Raw genomic sequence first — 20,906 nt, 5'->3', positions numbered from 1 at the left:
TGTATCCCTTCATGCCCTTTCACCTTAATTCCACTCACTTTATTGTTATTTTTGTTCTAAGATGTCTGCCTGAGTATTCAGGGATCCTAAAAGCTGTATGGACAGATCAGAAGGAAGACCACAGCCATAACATGGCAGGAAAAAGGGGAAGCCCTCGCTTTGACAAGGAGATCCTACATTCTTGTAGGTTAGCGTCGAATAAAATGTTCCTCTTCTTTCCTCCGATGTGTGAGTTTCCTTGAACATCCTGAGTCCACTCCAAACCACAGGTTCTTTCTGTTGGCTCTCCCTCCCATCATCACCATCTTTATCATGGCCCAGGATCAGACTGGAACAGCCTGGAGCCAGCTAGCTACATGGACTGTATCTATTGGCACAGTGCAGCAGTCTGTGGTCCTCTACTGATTATCTCCCTCTTCTCTCATATCTGTTCTGGCTTTAGGAGGAGCTCAGCCATGAGCACTGAGCTGTCATTAATTTAATTTTTCTTTCCTTTTTATACTTGGCAAAGATCAAAAAGCGCTGTGAAAGGTGCGCTTGCATAGGTTTCACATCACAGTATCATTCCCTGGCTTGAAAGGATTCTCTCTGCCTTTGATCTAACGTGTGTAAAAGGATTGTGTATTATTTTAACAATATGGTTCCACTCTTGACAAAGGCGTGTACGCCTTCCCTTGTTACAGTTCTTCGTGCTTTGTCCTGTAACTTTATGTTTCAAGATCACAGAATAGTTCTTTTCAGGTTTTTTATATTCTCTTGTCACAATATTCATCGAGTTTATGTCCTAAAGAATGCAAAGTATGCCCGATTTCAAATCAACCCCTGGCCCCTAACACAAGACACGGATATAGAAACAGATATACAAAGATGTGACTGGATAGGTTTAATCATTTAGCTCCACCTAATAACTCCACCTAATAGCTTGGTAGAGTTTCAGACATATTGCTTACACAGTTGTGTCAGATCAAGGAGGGCTTTGCCGTGGTCTGGTTCTGGTGGTAGATCCGCGTGCCGCGTGCCGCTAAAACCCGACTACATATGCCCCCCAGCGGCGGTGGTTCTATCCACCTCTCTTCTGTCTTTCTTTACACCTCCCTCTACCGTAAGAGTCCCCAACTAGATTCTGAGTGGATGGTCTGTGGGACGGAACAGGATTATAATCATTTGTACACTGCAAATTGACAGAATGAATCCCAAACAGATGGGCCGCCTGTTGAAGACCCCTGGTCCACCCTATCACACCCAGTCCCAGTCACCCCCAACAAATACTAAAGGGTAATGAAAAGCCATTCTCATTCTAATCATTTCTTTACAAAGATCAATGGGTTCATGAAGGTTGACAAATCTGTCTCATAGCTAGCATCAGGGTGTCATGGCTGTGTGAAGGCTTGATAAGACATTGGCTGATAGACAGTGTTACTCTTGCGTACAGGCTTTTCTGTCACTGCCGGTGGGATATGTGCAGCAGAAAGAGGACCCCTGCTATTCCTGAGGCTGAAGGCCAGTGGCCCTCAGACACTGCCAACCTGGACACTCAGTATATTAAGTTAACCTGAAACCACTGTAGTGTGTGTCTCTTTGTCCATGCCTATTTATATATTAGCAGTAGACTTTACAGCTGGAGCACCGGCAGCATTGTTAACAATGTGCATGGTTCACGCCGGGCTCATTTTGATGCCGTTGGGGGCGAGAGGTGGGGTCCTGTTGGGAAACAGCATCACTTGTTGTTGTGTCGTCTGACTCGCAGACCCACAAGACTGTTGTTTCCTGCTAATTCAGCTCACATCCTGTCAATGAGTGCATGTGTGTGTACTTTTGTGCGTGTGTATGGGTCAAAGTCTACTCTTGCACTTGAGGACCGAATTAAGGGGACCAAGTGAAGTCACTGTGAGCTGCACTTACTAAGATATACAAACATGAACTACTCGTATGACCCAGACGTCTGCACTGGGCTCAACCACCCACTGCCCTCTTGGCTTACAGACCTCGCTCCCACAACAGAAGACATGATTTGCCAGGCAAGCTAAAGGTCAGGGCACCTGTCCATCCGCCACTCAACGTTCCTGGGTTGGTCAACAGATATTTTGTTCCAATTCCAGTCCACAGAATTGTGGGAGCTGGAGCAACATGTTACTTACTGTACGTTGTAGCCTACGCTCTAGCCGTTACTTCAGCAGGCCACTGCCAAGATAGTAATAACTCGGCCAAATTTTTCAGAAACTGTGTAAAAGAAAATCTGCTCTGGTGATTTGATTATAAATACTCTTGCAACGATGTGGAATGGAATGGCGGCGGGTCCTGTTTCATAGAGTGAGACTGGATTTAGCCACCGGCAGCAGCACAGAACGATGGTGTCAGTGGATGTGGATGTGTGTGTGTGTGTGGATGTGCCTCTGTGTTTCTGTATCTTTGTGTGTGCACACCTGTGTCTTTGCGATTGCTTGTGGCTATTCTGATGTCAACATGTAAACACAGTGCATAACATATTTGTATTCAGACAGTGTGTCCTGCAGTTCCAGGTGCAGCTGTGTTAGCTGGTGACATGTCCCCAATACTGATGCCTGCTGCTCGGACTGTGTGTTCCTGGCACTGGCCTGTGAGTTATATCCTGTCACTGAGATCTAGGCTGGGTGGGTTATGGCCACTCATATCTCTGATTATTAACCTAGCAGACTGCACACAGAGGGCATTAGACTGATCAAGCTTTGAAAATGGTTTCTTATCAAGGAGCTTTCGTGGGTGGATGGAGGGTTTGACAATGGCTTTAGTTGTTATTACTCTTCCTATATTTCACCCTTATTGAGACACACCACTGCCTGGAACTACTTAACACCTCTCTCCCTGAGAGGGAAGACATTTAAGTGTGGGTAGTAGAACTAGTGCCTCCCACCCAGGTATGTTGATGAGATATGAACTTCAGCGGTAGAGATTCGGACAACTCTGGCATATCTCATAATAGGACATGAATCAGTTGTCTCAGGTGGCCTAAACCTCCACCAGAGGTGGATGAGGGGAAGGAGAACCCGTTGGATTATGTTGGTCCCAATAAACTCCAGGGATAGTCTGATCGTGTAAACCCAAACAGAGGCTGCTGCACACCTGACGAGCAGACCAAGAGCGAGAACAAAAGCTCTCTCTCTAATGTCAAACTTTTTCTATAAAAACATCCCCCTCCCTCCCCCAGGGATGTGCCTTTTTAGATAAAGCAGAATCAGTTACACAGGGGAGACAGTTAGAACAAAAGGCAGACTGACGTGACATGGGATTATTGGCTTGATGTGTGTCTCATGTTATTAGGCAGGAATGATGGCTCCACTAATCATTAATCATCATCATCAGCCCGATGCGATCTGATACAGCCTTTATATCTAAACTGTCAACCTGGTGTTAATGTTAGACGTTGGGAGCAGATCTCAGTGCAGACATTACAGAATCGCTACGGTAGAGAGTTAGACGTGCCAGTCATACAGAAAAACGTGTGGAAAAGCAAAGGTTCCATGATGGCTGGTGATGCCATGTTGACAGTGGTTGTAGTTGTAGGGATTCCAGTGGTCGTAGTCATAGAGAGAGGGTGAGGGGATTGGCTGAGCCCTGGAAAGGGATATATCCCCGCCAGACTCCTGTGTGGTGAGGTCACACATAGCTCTGAAAGAAACCCCAAGGAACTCCCTTCCGGTGTCAAACAGAATGTACCATTACACCACAATTGTGTCCAAATAGAATACAGGGAACTTTTTCGACCTTGCTGTCTGGAATTCGGTTTGGGAAGGGAGAGGTCCTGGTGGCAAAGGTGTAGAGTGTATTTCCACTGCTTCATTTCATGTGAAGCCATCACAGTTGGGCTATGTTACATTGCTTGCCATAGTGGGATGGTGAGATCAGAGATGCCGTGGGTCATTACACAGAATTCCCTTTATACTCCTCCGCTGCGTCGGGATGGTGGTCATGAGGATTCCCCAGGATGCTCGAGGTAGATGGAACGAGAACCCGATCTCTGTGCCTTGGCTGTGTCTAATTGAACGAAAAGAGTGAGCTGGGATGCGTAGACTATCTCCCAACCCCCTTCTGTAATAGCTTCTTGTAAATAAATATTCTCATTATAGTAGTGTGTTAAATGTGTTGAGCCCCAAAAAACTATGCCCATAGAAAGAGGCTTAAGCATTGGAAATGTACTGTAGTACGTCAGCTGCTAGCACCATGTTTATAACTGCCAGGCCCCTCCACCCTCTGCTCCGGTCCCAGAAGGGGCCCAGATGGGTCATTGTGAAAGCTGAAGGCACAGCTGCATACTGCAGACTGGGGCTAGACAGGATCAGACAGCTGCCAGGGTGACTCACAAGGCATGCCTCTCATCTGTGCCCCATGAGGAACGATGGAGGGAGGTCACGGGCATCTGATTAAGATGGGAGTAGAGGTCATTTATACAGATGTAGGATCTTAATTTGATTGCTCTTTTGTTACTGAGAATTTTCCTGCGCAGCATGAAATGCAAACTTGTAGTATATTCAAGGTTTAAAAAGGCTTGTAATTTTCATTTTAAAATGTCAGACTTGATTTTCCCTAACGAAAAATGTATCAACCCCTACAAAAAATGTAAATTCATTATAATCCATATAATAATTCACATTTACTGTTGCGGCAGGATTATTTTCCTGGTGTAGCGAACTGGCTCATAATAAGATCCTACATCTGTAGGTAGACGTCCATTGTCTAGTAAAACCCAAGTAGCTCTTCTTACCTCACTAGGCTTCCTCTCTTGTTCTCCTGTTCTTGTGAAATACCTGATGCATGTGGGAGGGTACCAGAGTAAAGGGTTGGCATCAATCCTAATGTCATCCAAACATGTCCTAATCGAACATGTCCCAAACGTTTGTTGTGAAAACCTTCAGTTCCATCCAAAAGGGCATGGACGGTAATTTACAATACAATTTGGTCTGTGGCATTCCTTATCTACAACAATTATCAAATCCACATGACATTTTTGATAGGTCATGAAAGACAGACAGACATTAATATTAGGTTTATTTAATTAACGTTATAAAATGCTGATGTCATAGGACTGTGACTGATATCTAAGGAGAGAGAGTCTGAGAGTGGGGCTTTGTGTTGCAGAAAAGGGGCCCTGGGCTGGCTAGGAGAAGAAAGAGACACCATAGTGCCCTTATAGCCATAGCTGCTGTAGTTTTTAGCTGTGGTTTGGACAACTGTTTGCTCTGTCGTCGTCCATGGCAACTAGTGTGTGGTTAAGAATGATCCCCAGTGCCTATGAGTCAGAGGCAGAACACTCACCTTCAGAGAAAAATAACCAAACTAGAAAGCCTTTTAAGGTTTTAATAGTAAAACGCTGCATTCAGATGCCAAAACAGGATAGGCCTCATGTAGCATCGATGGGACTGCAAGACTTTAAATGTTAAGAGGCCTGTTTACCACTGTACCTTCTACTTTTCTTCTCATACCTCTCTCTCGCTCACTCTCATACATCCACACACTCTCTCTCTCTCATTCACTCTCTCTCTCCTCTCTTGCTCTCTCTCTCTCACACATACACACACTCTCTCTGTTATTTCATTCTCAGTCAGTAGAATGTATGACTTGTTTACTGTGTTCTCTGGGCCTCAGGCTGGTTTGTGTATTTTCAGAATACCTCCTAGGGAGTGTTTCCCTCAGAGAGACGACTCATGAGCAATAGACAGATGTCGACTTGCCTGTACTCAGCACCCTGCATAGGATACACTGGCATAGCCAACACACACTGTACACAAACACACACAGTAATGCATATAGAGATTTACAGACACTCTTGTTCCACATACACACAAACATGCGTGTGCCGCACGCACACACACACACACACACACACACACACACACACACACACACACACACACACACACACACACACACACACACACACACACACACACACACACACACACACAGTGTAACCAGTGCTAATTCTCCACCATCTGCCAGCTTTTCCATGAGCTGTAATTCAGCCCCCCCAGGCCACTCTACCTTTCGATGCAAAGAAAGAGACACTAACAAACAGAGCTCCCTCTTTCTTTCTGTGAAGACTCACACACACTCAACCAACCACATTCTCTACAGGCACTCCTTCAAGCATAGTAGCGTACACACTCACATGTAGACCAGACTTTTCCACGGCTAGAGTGGGAGGAGAGAGGAGGGTAACACAGGGACACTCATGGAGTTTCCATTTCCGTCCTCTCTTTCCCTCCGTCCATTCCCTCTCTCTCTCATTAATCACATACAGGGAGAGCTACTGATGGCCGCGAAGACGTGCATTTCCTTTCCTACATGATTTTAATCAGGCTGCGTCAGGGCACCACCCCGACACAGGAGATGGCGATGCCCTCAATGATGTAACATCCTACATTTGTATGACTTCAGCCTTTCCCAGAATGCCCGGCTGAACAGTTTTTCCATTGGCTGCAGCCTCTTCCTGTTCCAGACTTCACAGCTCCTGATTGTTATTCTGCAGTGAGGCTCTGAGTGAAGGTTCTGAGAGTCAACAGGGTCTGACTCTGGAAGAACCAGGGTCTGGTTGGGGGAAAGAGCTTTTTGATGGGGCCTGGTCTAGACATAGACCAGGCCCCATGGCATCAGAGAACTCTGCCCTCTCAATTTGTTCTCTACGTTTCTATGTGGCTTTGTACCGAGGTGGGCGAGGCACCCATCAACTTATTACATCACCCCAATGGAATCAGTGGTAGGCCGGGCCAACATGCTGCTTAGGGGTCATGTAATGTACTGTTTAGCTGTAGCAAGACTGTTGATAATAGTATGATGACGACAGTTATGTTCTGAATCTAATCTGTCCCATAGAACAGTAGCGTGGTAGTACAGTAGTTCCTCCGATGGTGTCGCATGGGGGGGTTCATCATCCTCCATAGTCATTTATCAGGCTTAGCTTCACACCCCACCAGGGGCAATGTTCCACAATGGTTGTTGCCGTGGTGACATGATCCTATGTTTATCTGTTGCCCTGTTGAGGACTGTGAGGAGAGGCAAGGAGGGGAGGGGGCAGAATGTTACAGTGGCTAGTAGCCAGGGAATGGTGGATGGAATCCGGAGAGAGGGAAAGGCGAGCCCGAAATAAACACACACACTGCAGGCGGAGTAGGACACAGCACCAGATAAGGAAGCAATGGTCATTTTATGATAGGTTCCACTTGCACCATTGTGAGGGTGTGGGGAGGGTGTGGTATTGGTTAATGCTGATGCAAAAATACAGTATATGAAACGTATGAACATACTATCTGCCTGGCAGTGATGAGGTAAGATGTTCAGTATGTCAGAATAAACCAAAGTACGGAATTCAAAATCACAAATGATTTGTCCCAGGACATATGTTGCAGGCTTGAACATCACATTATCCTGTTAAACAGCGCTGCTCTAGTCAACTACTTTTTAAATGTATCTCATCATTGCAAAAAACACTCACATCTCCCCCAGTACAAGAGTAATGAAAGCCATCATAAAAAGCCTTGGCTTTGCATGAGCTGTGAACCCAAGCCGCTTGTTTGAACTATGATGAAACAAATAGAAAGTGTCAGGGGAATGTTGCTTTGGGAGACCCATGGGGCGGTGCACAATTGGCCCAGCGTCGTCTGGGTTAGGGGAGGGTTTGGTCGCACTAGCGACTCCTGTGGCTGGCCGGGCGCAGTGCATGCTGACACGGTCGCCAGGTGTACGGTGTTTCCTCCAACACATTGGTGCGGCTGGCTTCCGGGTTAAGTGGGCATTGTGTCAAGAAGCAGTGCGGCTTGGCTGGGTCGTGTTTCGGAAGACGCACGGCTCTCGACCTCGGCCTCTCCCGAGTCCATACAAGACTGTAACTACCAATTGGATACCATGAAAAAGGGGTAAAACAATTTTTCTAAATAAAAAACAAACCAAACATACCTCACACACACCTCATAAAACCACATCAGAGATGAGCTCACCAACCCTCAGTGTCATAACACAGACTCAGTTGTGATTGTTTCACTCCCTGATTACAAGCCGAACTATTCCCATTCCCTACAATGCTCTCAATGTGAGATCCCACACACCCACACACACGGCAGAGGAGAGGTAAAAGTGACTCAGCGCAGACACTCAGGACTGGGCCAGTTTCCCAACATTAAATCTGGACAGTGTGTACAGAGACAGAGAGATTGTTGAGAGAGACAGGGTGAAAGAGTTTAGAGAGAGAGAGAGAGAGAGAGAGAGATTGTTGAGAGAGACAGGGTGAAAGAGTTTAGAGAGAGAGAGAGACGGAGAGAGAGCGAGAGAGAAGCAAGAGACACCTGACGAGATAAGTGATACTTAGACAAATACATTTAAACTCAGTTTTTCACAATTCCTGAGACTTAATCCTGGTAAAAATTCCCTGTTTTAGGTCAGTTAGGATCACCACTTTATTTTAAGAATGTGAAATGTCAGAATAATAGTAGAGAGAATGATTTATTTCAGCTTTTATTTCTTTCATCACATTTCCAGTGGGTCAGAAGTTTACATACACTCAATTAGTATTTGGTAGCATTGCTATTAAATTATTTAACTTGGGTCAAACATGTCAGGTAGCCTTCCACAAGAATTTTGGCCCATTCCTCCTGACAGAGCTGGTGTAACTGAGTCAGGTTTGTAAGCCCTCCTTGCTCGCACACGCTTTTTCAGTTCTGCCCACACATTTTCTATAGGTCAGGGCTTTGTGATGGCCACTCCAATAACTTGACTTTGTTGTCCTTAAGCCATTTTGCCACAACTTTGAAAAGCATGCTTGGGGTCATTGTCCATTTGCGACCAAGATTTAACTTCCTGACTGATGTCTTGAAATGTTACTTCAATATATCCACATAATTTTCCACCCTCATGATGCCATCGATTTTGTGAAGTGCACCAGTCCCTTCTGCAGCAAAGCACCCCCACAACATGATGCTGCCACCCCAGTGCTTCATGGTTGGGATGGTGTTCTTTGGCTTGCAAGCCTCCCCCTTTTTCCTCCAAACATAACGATGGTCATTATCCCCAAACACTTCTATTTTTGTTTCATCAGATCAGAGGACATTTCTCCAAAAAGTATCAAATCAAATCAAATGTATTTATATAGCCCTTCGTACATCAGCTGATATCTCAAAGTGCTGTACAGAAACCCAGCCTAAAACCCCAAACAGCAAGCAATGCAGGTGTAGAAGCACGGTGGCTAGGAAAAACTCCCTAGAAAGGCCAAAACCTAGGAAGAAACCTAGAGAGGAACCAGGCTATGAGGGGTGGCCAGTCCTCTTCTGGCTGTGCCGGGTGGAGATTATAACAGAATATGGCCAAGATGTTCAAATGTTCATAAATGACCAGCATGGTCAAATAATAATAATCACAGTAGTTGTCGAGGGTGCAGCAAGTCAGCACCTCAGGAGTAAATGTCAGTTGGCTTTTCATAGCCGATCATTAAGAGTATCTCTACCGCTCCTGCGGTCTCTAGAGAGTTGAAAACAGCAGGTCTGGGACAGGTAGCACGTCCGGTGAACAGGTCAGGGTTCCATAGCCGCAGGCAGAACAGTTGAAACTGGAGCAGCAGCACGGCCAGGTGGACTGGGGACAGCAAGGAGTCATCATGCCAGGTAGTCCTGAGGCATGGTCCTAGGGCTCAGGTCCTCCGAGAGAGAGAAAGAAAGAGAGAAAGAGAGAATTAGAGAGAGCATACTTAAATTCACACAGGACACCGGATAAGACAGGAGAAGTACTCCAGATATAACAAACTGACCCTAGCCCCCCAACACATAAACTACTGCAGCATAAATACTGGAGGCTGAGACAGGAGGGGTCAGGAGACACTGTGGCCCCATCCTATGATACCCCCGGACAGGGCCAAACAGGAGGATATAACCCCACCCACTTTGCCAAAGCACAGGTCCCACACCACTAGAAGGATATCTTCAACCACCAACTTACCATCCTGAGACAAGGCCGAGTATAGCCCACAAAGATCTCCGCCATGGCACAACACAAGGGGGGGCGCCAACCCAGACAGGAAGATCACGTCAGTGACTCAACCCACTCAAGTGACGCACCCCTCCTAGGGACGGCATGAAAGAGCCCCAGTAAGCCAGTGACTCAGCCCCTGTAATAGGGTTAGAGGCAGAGAATCCCATTGGAGAGAGGGGAACCGGCCAGGCAGAGACAGCAAGGGTGGTTCGTTGCTCCAGAGCCTTTCCGTTCACCTTCACACTCCTGGGCCAGACTACACTCAATCATATGACCCACTGAAGAGATGAGTCTTCAGTAAAGACTTAAAAGTTGAGACCGAGTCTGCGTCTCTCACATGGGTAGGCAGACCATTCCATAACAATTGAGATCTATAGGAGAAAGCCCTGCCTCCAGCTGTTTGCTTAGAAATTCTAGGGACAATTAGGAGGCCTGCGTCTTGTGACCGTAGCGTACGTGTAGGTATGTATGGCAGGACCAAATCGGAAAGATAGGTAGGAGCAAGCCCATGTAATGCTTTGTAGGTTAGCAGTAAAACCTTGAAATCAACCCTTGCCTTAACAGGAAGCCAGTGTAGGGAGGCTAGCACTGGAGTAATATGATCAAATTTTTTGGTTCTAGTCAGGATTCTAGCAGCCGTATTTAGCACTAACTGAAGTTTATTTAGTGCTTTATCCGGGTAGCCGGAAAGTAGAGCATTGCAGTAGTCTAACCTAGAAGTAACAAAAGCATGGATACATTTTTCTGCATCATTTTTGGACAGAAAGTTTCTGATTTTTGCAATGTTACGTAGATGGAAAAAAGCTGTCCTTGAAACAGTCTTGATATGTTCGTCAAAAGAGTGATCAGGGTCCAGAGTAACGCCGAGGTCCTTCACAGTTTTATTTGAGACGACTTTACAACCATCAAGATTCATTGTCAGATTCAACAGAAGATTTCTTTGTTTCTTGGGACCTAGAACAAGCATCTCTGTTTTGTCCGAGTTTAAAAGTAGATAGTTTGCAGCCATCCACTTCCTTATGTCTGAAACACAGGCTTCTAGCGAGGACAATTTTGGGGCTTCACCATGTTTCATTGAAATGTACAGCTGTGTGTCATCCGCATAGCAGTGAAAGTTAACATTATGTTTTCGAATGACATCCCCAAGAGGTAAAATATATAGTGAAAACAATAGTGGTCCTAAAACGGAACCTTGAGGAACACCGAAATGTACAGTTGATTTGTCAGAGGACAAACCATTCACAGAGACAAACTGATATCTTTCCGACAGATAAGATCTAAACCAAGCCAGAACTTGTCCGTGTAGACCAATTTGGGTTTCCAATCTCTCCAAAAGAATGTGGTGATCGATGGTATCAAAGGCAGCACTAAGGTCTAGGAGCACGAGGACAGATGCAGAGCCTCGGTCTGACGCCATTAAAAGGTCATTTACCACCTTCACAAGTGCAGTCTCAGTGCTATGATGGGGTCTAAAACCAGACTGAAGCATTTCGTATACATTGTTTGTCTTCAGGAAGGCAGTGAGTTGCTGTGCAACAGCTTTTTCTACATTTTTTGAGAGGAATGGAAGATTCGATATAGGCTGATAGTTTTTTATATTTTCTGGTTCAAGGTTTGGCTTTTTCAAGAGAGGCTTTATTACTGCCACTTTTAGTGAGTTTGGTACACATCCGGTGGATAGAGAGCCGTTTATTATGTTCAACATAGGAGGGCCAAGCACAGGAAGCAGCTCTTTCAGTAGTTTAGTTGGAATAGGGTCCAGTATGCAGCTTGAAGGTTTAGAGGCCATGATTATTTTCATCATTGTGTCAAGAGATATAGTACTAAACACTTGAGTGTCTCTCTTGATCCTAGGTCCTGGCAGAGTTGTACAGACTCAGGACAGCTGAGCTTTGGAGGAATACGCAGATTTAAAGAGGAGTCCGTAATTTTCTTTCTAATGATCATGATCTTTTCCTCAAAGAAGTTCAGGAATTTATTACTGCTGAAGTGAAAGCCATCCTCACTTGGGGAATGCTGCTTTTTAGTTAGCTTTGCGACAGTATCAAAAATAAATTTAGGATTGTTCTTATTTTCCTCAATTAAGTTGGAAAAATAGGATGATCGAGCAGCAGTGAGGGCTCTTCGATACTGCACGGTACTGTCTTTCCAAGCTAGTCGGAAGACTTCCAGTTTTGGTGTGGTGCCATTTCCGTTCCAATTTTCTGGAAGCTTGCTTCAGAGCTCGGGTATTTTCTGTATACCAGGGAGCTAGTTTCTTATGACAAATGTTTTTAGTTTTTAGGGGTGCAACAGCATCTAGGGTATTGCGCAAGGTTAAATTGAGTTCCTCAGTTAGGTGGTTAACTGATTTTTGTCGTCTGACGTCCTTGGGTAGGCAGAGGGAGTCTGGAAGGGTATCAAGGAATCTTTGTGTTGTCTGAGAATTTATAGCACGACTTTTGATGCTCCTTGGTTGGGGTCTGAGCAGATTATTTGTTGCGATTGCAAACGTAATAAAATGGTGGTCCGATAGTCCAGGATTATGAGGAAAAACATTAAGATCTACAACATTTATTCCATGTGACAAAACTAGGTCCAGAGTATGACTGTGGCAGTGAGTAGGTCCAGAGACATGTTGGACAAAACCCACTGAGTCGATGATGGCTCCGAAAGCCTTTTGGAGTGGGTCTGTGGACTTTTCCATGTGAATATTAAAATCACCAAAAATTAGAATATTATCTGCTATGACTACAAGGTCCGATAGGAATTCAGGGAACTCAGTGAGGAACGCTGTATATGGCCCAGGAGGCCTGTAAACAGTAGCTATAAAAAGTGATTGAGTAGGCTGCATAGATTTCATGACTAGACGCTCAAAAGACAAAAACGTCATTTATTTTTTTGTAAATTGAAATTTGCTATCGTAAATGTTAGCAACACCTCCGCCTTTGCGGGATGCACGGGGGATATGGTCACTAGTGTAACCAAGAGGTGAGGCCTCATTTAACACAGTAAATTCATCAGGCTTAAGCCATGTTTCAGTCAGGCCAATCACATCAAGATTATGATCAGTGATTAGTTCATTGACTATAACTGCCTTTGAAGTGAGGGATCTAACATTAAGTAGCCCTATTTTGAGATGTGAGGTATCACGATCTCTTTCAATAATGGCAGGAATGGGGAGGTCTTTATCCTAGTGAGATTGCTAAGGTGAACACCGCCATGTTTATTTTGAACGTGGTACCTTCAGACGTTTGGAAACCGCTCCCAATGATGAACCAGACTTGTGGAGGTACGATCTTTGTCCCCATGTGCAGTTGCAAACCGTAGTCTGGCTTTTTTATGGCTGTTTTGGAGAAGTGGCTTCCTTCCTTGCTGAGCAGCCTTTCAGGTTATGTTTATATAGGACTCGTTTTACTGTAGATATAGTTACTTTTGTACCTGTTTCCTCCAGCATCTTCACAAGGTCCTTTGCTGTTGTTCTGGGATTGATTTGCACTTTTCGCACCAAAGTACGTTCATCTCTAGGAGACAGAAAGCATCTCCTTCCTGAGCGGTATGACGGCTGCGTGCTCCCATGGTGTTTATACTTGCGTACTATTGTTTGTACAGATGAACGTGGTACCTTCAGACGTTTGGAAATCGCTCCCAATGATGAACCAGACTTGTGGAGGTCTACAATTTGTTTTCTGAGGTCTTGGCTGATTTCTTTTGAATTTCCCATGATTTCAAGCAAAGAGGCACTGAGTTTGAAGGTAGGCCTGTTTAAAGGCACAGTCAACTTAGTGTATGTAAACTTCTGACACACTGGAATTGTGATACAGTGAATTACAAGTGAAATAATCTGTCTGTAAACAATTGTTGGAAAAATTACTTGCGTCATGCACAAAGTAGATGTCCTAACCGACTTGCCAAAACTATAGTTTGTTAAAACAAGAAACGAGTTTTAATGACTCCAACCTAAGTATATGTAAACTTCCGACTTCAACTGTATGTACATGCAGGCAGGGTAAAGTGCCTAAGCATCGGGATAGATAATAATAAGACTAAATTAAAGAACAGAGTAGCAACAGCATATGTTCAGTGTTAAAGGGTGTGTGTGTGTGTGTGGGTCTGTAGTGTAGTGTAGTGTGTGTGTGAGTGTATATATAGTCTTATGAGTGTGCATAGAGTAAATGTTATGTGTTATGTGTTATGTGTGAGGTGCGCAGTGCTATGATGGGACAGGGTGGGGCAGTGACAACAAAGACATAGCTATCTCTATGGCATGCAGGGTCAGAGGGGCATGCTAGGATTAGCATAGGGCATTAGGAGGTCAGTTTGAGGACAATACAGTGCCACCGACACGGCCCGCTACCAAAACCTGCCGGCTCTCCTTCGCCGCAGCCAAAGTGAGTAAAACATTTAAACGTGTTAACCCTCGCAAGGCTGCCGGCCCAGACAGCATCCCTAGCCGCGTCCTCAGAGCATGCGCAGACCAGCTGCCTGGTGTGTTTACGGACATATTCAATCAATCCCTAACCCAGTCTGCTGTTTCCACATGCTTCAAGAGGGCCACCATTGTTCCTGTTCCCAAGAAAGCTAAGGTAACTTAGCTAAATGACTATCGCCCCGTAGCACTCACTTCCGTCATCATGAAGTGCTTTGAGATACTAGTCAAGGATCATATCACCTCCACCCTACCTGACACCCTAGACCCACTCCAATTTGCTTACCGTCCCAATAGGTCCACAGACGATGCAATCGCCATCACACTGCACACCGACCTGTCTCACCTGGACAAGAGGAATACCTATGTAAGAATGCTGTTCATTGACTACAGCTCAGCATTCAACACCATAATAGCCTCCAAGCTCATCATTAAGCTTGAGGCCCTGGGTCTGAACCCTGCCCTGTGCAACTGGGTCCTGGACTTTCTGACGGGATGCCCCCAGGTGGTGAGGGTAGGAAACAACATCTCCACCCCACTGATCCTCAACACTGAGGCAACACAAGGGTGCGTTCTCAGCCCTCTCCTGTACTCCCTGTTCACCCAGGACTGCGTGGCCATGCACACCTCCAACTCAATCATCATGTTTGCAGACGACACTCCAGTGGTAGGCTTGATTCCCAACAACGACGAGACGGCCTACAGGGAGGAGGTGAGGGCCCTCAGAGTGTGGTGTCAGGAAAATAACCTCACACTCAACGTCAACAGAACAAAGGAGATGATCGTGGACTTCAGGAAACAGCAGAGGGAGCACCCCCATATCCACATCGACGGGACAGTAGTGGAGAAGGTGGACAAACTGAAATGGTCCACCCACACAGACAGCGTGGTGAAGAAGGCGCAACAGTGTCTCTTCAACCTCAAGAGGCTGAAGAAATTTGGCTTGTCACCAAAAACACAAACAAACTTTTACAGATGCACAATCGAGAGCATCCTGTCGGGCTGTATCACCGCCTGGTACGGCAATTGCTCCGCCCACAACCGTAAGGCTCTCCAGAGGGTAGTAAGGTCTGCACAACGCATCCCCGGGGGCAAACTACCTGCCCTCCAGGACACCTACACCACCCGATGTCACAGGAAGGCCAAAAAGATCATCAAGGACAACCACCCGAGCTACTGCCTGTTCACCCCGCTATCATCCAGAAGGCGAGGTCAGTACAGGTGCATCAAAGCTGGGACGAGAGACTGAAAAACAGCTTCTATCTCAAGGTCATCAGACTGTTAAACAGCCATCACTAACATTGAGTGGCTGCTGCCAACATACTGACTCAAATCTCTAGCCACTTTAATAATTAAAAATTGGATGTCATAAATGTATCACTAGTCATTTTAAACAATGCCACTTTATATAATGTTTACATACCCAATATTACTCATCTCATATGTATACTGTACTCTATACCATCTACTGCATCTTGCCTATGCCGTTCGGCCATCGCTCATCCATATATTTATATGTACATATTCTTATTCATTCCTTTACACTTGTGTGTAAAAGGTAGTTGTGAAATTGTTAGATTACTTGTTAGATATTACTGCGTGGTCGGAACTAGAAGCACAAGCATTTCGCTACACTCGCATTAACATCTGCTAACCATGTGTATGTGACCAACAAAATTGGATTTGATTTGAGGGATAACATCCTCTGCATATTCCTGGTCTCCCACAGTGGATATCCAATAATACAACATTTCTCTAACGTTGTGAAAACATCATCACGGACGTTGAGTGAGTTTGTGAATCTCAGTGTGAAGTACTGGTTTTATGAACAGACAATGCCATATCTGATGTAGCGTCCCCTTACAGGCTGCTAGAACTTTCTTGTCCCCTAGATGGAGTGCAAGACTGTCTGAACCAGTCCATTGGAAATATTGAGAACATTTGCAGTTATTTTGGTTATACTAGAAACTAGTGTCAGGGTCTTCTCAGCCAAACTACTTGGTAAATGTTCATTACACAGAATAAGTGTAATCACAAACAGCTTGTGAAAGACTTAAAGAGGATGTCATACAGGTTTGTATGGTGTCTAATAATGAAACTAGCATACTGAGCCAACTAGAGCCAAAAGCATTTCCTGCTATTGGTAAAGTACTTTACTGCACACTCCTACCTCGCTGAATCATTGCGATAACTGTGGTAAATGTTCTCCTGGTGTACCTCATGCATACATACTCTCTCTCTCTCTCTCTCTCTGTGTCTCTCTAATAGGCTTTTCAGTCTTAGTGAGTGTAAGGATGGATACCTACAACCTTTCATATGTCAATGTCACTGGTTGTCCTACCTCTTTACAGCTCATCTCAGTAAGCGTATTACATTACCTAACCCTTTGATGTGGTTATCACACAACCGGTAGGGAAACACATAACTAGGCATTTGACTCTACCATTAAACATATTTTCCCACAACCCACTGCTTACAAAGTGTGACTTTCAATCTAACTAAAGTATCTCACTCTTAAATGTTACACCAGTCACAGTCTGCTGGTTCACATACAAACAGAGGTTTCAGGCAGACTTTATTTAAAGTATCATAGTCATTCATTCTAGGGTACATATGGAAAGTCTGTGCTATTGGCTGGACAGTATTTCATTGTCTGTGCTGATTTTGGAGTGTTGGTCAGTTTGTATTGTATGACCACTAGATGGGGTTGGCCAACAGTAGCAGGCATGTTTCATATATTTTTTTATGCGACTGATAAATGTAAAGTTAAGTATCTGAGGCAAGCCATGAAGATGAATAATTTATCATACACATAAATTTTAAATTTCATTTCCATCTCAGAGCCCACATTCATATGAATTGATATTCATTCATTTTCTCAGCCTCAGGCTTTTACGTGACACTACAATATAACCTCTATAATCATGCAGTCAATTTGAAAATGTGTGTATATATTGGACAAATCCCATTCTGTGAACACATTGTTCCCTATGAATGAACACATTAGAATAGGAACATCTTATCTCACTCAGAGTACTGATATGTAATGAGGTAGATTTAATACTGTCTTTGCAAGCTTATGCTTGAAAACGAATAAAATATAAATGATAAAACAGAATAAAAAAAAAAAATGTAATACTGTCCTAGTCTTTCAGCTGGCTGCAAAACAAGATCTGCTGCTGTTTTTATGACCCTAACTGGAGCCTTAAACATAAACGTTCATACTTATCTTGTATGTTTACTCTTCCTGTTGTCTAACCTCATCCACTCTCTCCTTTGTGTCTTCACAGGATGAGAATAAGGCCGCTAAAGCCTCTCTAAAGTCATCCAAGGTGGCAGAGAATGTAGCTGAGGGCTGCTCTGTGGAAGGGGGGCTGGAGCAGATCCCTGAGGAGGGGGGCGAGGCGGCGCTCACTGGCCTCAACTCAGACGAAGAGGTGGAGATCGAGGAGATCATCGAAGAGTCCCGGGCGGAGAAGATAAAACGCTCCAGCAAGGCGCGCGTGGACCACATCAAGAAGGCCTTCTCCAAAGAGCAGAGGGAGAAGAGAGCGCAGAAGACCAAGGACAACCTGGAAAAGACCAAGCAGAAGACCAGGGATAACCTGGAGAAGACCCGGCAGAAGACTCACGACAAGCTGGAGAAGACCAAGCATAGCCTGGAAAAGAAGATGGGCAAGCTGGGCAACAAGATGACCCCTAACATGGAGCGGAAGGAGAAGTTAAAGGGCTCCAAGGAGATGTTGAAGAAGTCTCTGACCCCCGACCACACCGTCTACGCCCGCTCCAAGACGACCGTGTACCGCGTGCCGCCCTTCACCTTCCACGTGAAGAAGTTCCGGGATGGAGACGTGGAAGTGGTGCACACAGAGGGCACAGAGATGGTGGAGGTGGCCGAGAATGAGGCCCTGCAGGCGGGAGAGGGAGACGTGGAGGTGGAGGAGCTGGTGAGAGTAGTAGACACCCCAGAGATGGCTGCTGTCCTGGAGTTGGATGAAGAGGAGGAGGAGCTGGTGAGAGTAGACACCCCAGAGATGGCAGCTTTCCTGGAGGTGGCTGAGGACCAGGTGGCAGAGCATCTGATCAGGCTGGAGAGTAAGGTCCCTGTGGTGAAGACAAGCATGAAGACAACCAGCAAATAACTCTGTCTACAGGGCCCAGCAGGATTGGAAGAATGATACAATAGAGGGATGAGGAGACAGAGGAGAAGAGAGAGGGGGAGAGTAAAGAAGAGGAGAGAAACATACTACATTTGGATGACAGTGACACAGCATGCATGATAAGGACTGTCGGGACAATGTTCACAATCTACTCAACTTATAATAAAAATGATAATGACATAATATGCCATTTAGCAGATGCTTTTATCCAAAGCAACTTACAGTCAAATGTGCCTACATACATCTTGTTTGAGAAAAAAAAAATATGCATCAGGAATTACTTTCAATGTAGTATGTGCTGTTCTAGACAACAACAAAAAAAAGTTTAACCCCGCATTTTTGTTTCTTCCTTACATATTTTCTTGTCTTTTAGTTTGTGAATGACTCTGGTTGGTCTAGTCTGGGATATTGCTTGTTGATATAATTGTGTTGTTGTTGTTGTTGTTGTTTTTGAAATAGAATGACCACAATGCTAAGGGAATAAATAGTAGTTGCTATTGTGATTTGATGTACAATAATTGCTAACGTAGGATAAACAGTACATAACAATGTATATGGAAATATCCCCCACTGGGCACAGACGTCAATTCAACATCTGTTCCACGTTGGTTCAACGTCATTTCATTGAAATGATGTGGAAACAAAGTTGTTTCAGCCAGTGTGTGCCCAGTTGTGGTGGTATCTTGAGATTTTCTGATTTGATGATCAGTGGTCATGTGATGTGCAGGTCAGAGAAATTACGGTTTGACAAATGAAGAGCAAGAGCACACACTGGAAACACCAAAAGATGGTTTCAACGTGCATGGGGAGAGACACAGGGGACCGTCTTTTCCTTGACTGAAGAGTTTACAGATCGGTTAAACAAATGCTCACAGCCATTTTGAGCAGCCAGCTTTCTACTGTAAGTGTGGGCATACACGCTCTGTCAACACGTCGTGGTTCTGAAAGGAGGAGATAGATAAGATCATGATAAAGATTAAGATAGTTTTCACTTTTCTTAGAGGAGCACTATGAAGCTTTTATTTCTGATCAACAGTGTGACCCTAATGGTTGATTGTTTTCATTTTGGAGGACTGAGGGGGAGGGTCACGGCAAATGCAATATTAAAAAAGAAGAGGAAGAGACTCAGTGATTGGCATAAATGGATTTTTTTTTGTGCGTGTGTAATGTTTCAGCCGCAATCTTGAGTCAATCAGGGAAAAACTAGTGTACCTTTAAATGATGTCATGGGGTTGATGGATGCCAGACGTGTGAAGTAATCCTTCTCTTTAATTATTTCTAAAGTTTTTCACGTAAAAAACAGGATTGCAACCGATCCTATTTTTTTGTTTTGAAATGGAGAACGAGAAGGATGAAGGATTAGTGACGACTGGAAAGAGATCTGAATTTAGTTGCATAGTTTTACCTTACTTTTTTAAAAAGAATGTTTCATTAAGTTTCTAAGTTGTACTATATTGTGATATCTGGAAAATAGTTATACTTCTCTCAGTTTTCAGTTACCAGTGTAACGACCAAACTACCTGGTTGTTACTAAGGCTGGTCACTGATGACAGGAGAATTACATTTTGAGCCGTCTTTTAATCAAAGGTTCCTAGTGCCATCGTTCTGTAGAAGTTCACTTTTTTCACTGTTTTTTCTCTCACTGTGCTTACATGATAATGTTCATTAAAAAATGTAATTGTACTGACACACATTGTACAAATGTATGCATGTATGCTCACAGTGCTACAAGAATCATACATGTACTGTACATATATGCTATAATAAGCACACACATAACTGTGTTAACCTGCCACATTACTGTTATTCCAGAGGCTTCTCTCCTGGAAGAGGAGTCTGTCTGAGATTGACAGAGCCTTGCTTATTGAATCTATCACCATGGCCACAGCTAATGACGGGATATATCCAGCACTTCACTGCATTGGGTGCTGTAATTGTGGGGAGAAAAAGGAGAGAATCTTGTAGGAACCCCTCCAGCACATGTCAATGTGCCAGGTGACAGTTAAATGAAAGTCTATAGTGGCATATAGAAATGTAAGCGCTATCCAATTTTGTTTGTGCCGGCAGCAAATTACAAGGGATTGTGAATGACATGGCAGTGTTACAAAGGTGAAAGAAAAAAGGACATGTCCGTTCCTGGACCTCAGTCTCTGTCTATTTGAATTACTTGTCAGCTTGTTTGTGCCTGTGTGGTCTGGCAAGGGTCTGATATAGGGAGACGATGGTGATTAGAATAGATTATTTGAGTTTGACGTGAAGTGAGACCAGTAAATGCAATACAAGCTAAAAGCTGTTGCCTCGTGTTCTTTCTCTACCTACAAGACATGCCTCTGGAAAACAAAGTAGTGAGA

At 44.5% G+C, this 20,906-nt stretch overlaps 1 protein-coding gene across 1 annotated transcript in view; it reads left to right on the top strand.

Moving 5' to 3' along the window:
• Positions 1 to 18,819, top strand: part of LOC120033966 (caveolae-associated protein 1-like) — a 30,599-nt gene extending 11,780 nt beyond the window's left edge. The window contains exon 2 of the mRNA XM_038980365.1: positions 17,686 to 18,819. Coding sequence (XP_038836293.1) covers positions 17,686 to 18,537 — 852 coding nt within the window. The 3' untranslated portion in view covers positions 18,538 to 18,819. The remainder of the gene's footprint in view (positions 1 to 17,685) is intronic.
• Positions 18,820 to 20,906: the final 2,087 nt, after the last annotated feature.

Source organism: Salvelinus namaycush, chromosome 41 (assembly GCF_016432855.1).
Source record: "Salvelinus namaycush isolate Seneca chromosome 41, SaNama_1.0, whole genome shotgun sequence".
Taxonomy (NCBI): Eukaryota; Metazoa; Chordata; class Actinopteri; order Salmoniformes; family Salmonidae; genus Salvelinus; species Salvelinus namaycush.
Note: the sequence above shows the minus strand (reverse complement) of the source record. Positions and strands in the feature narration are given on the sequence as shown.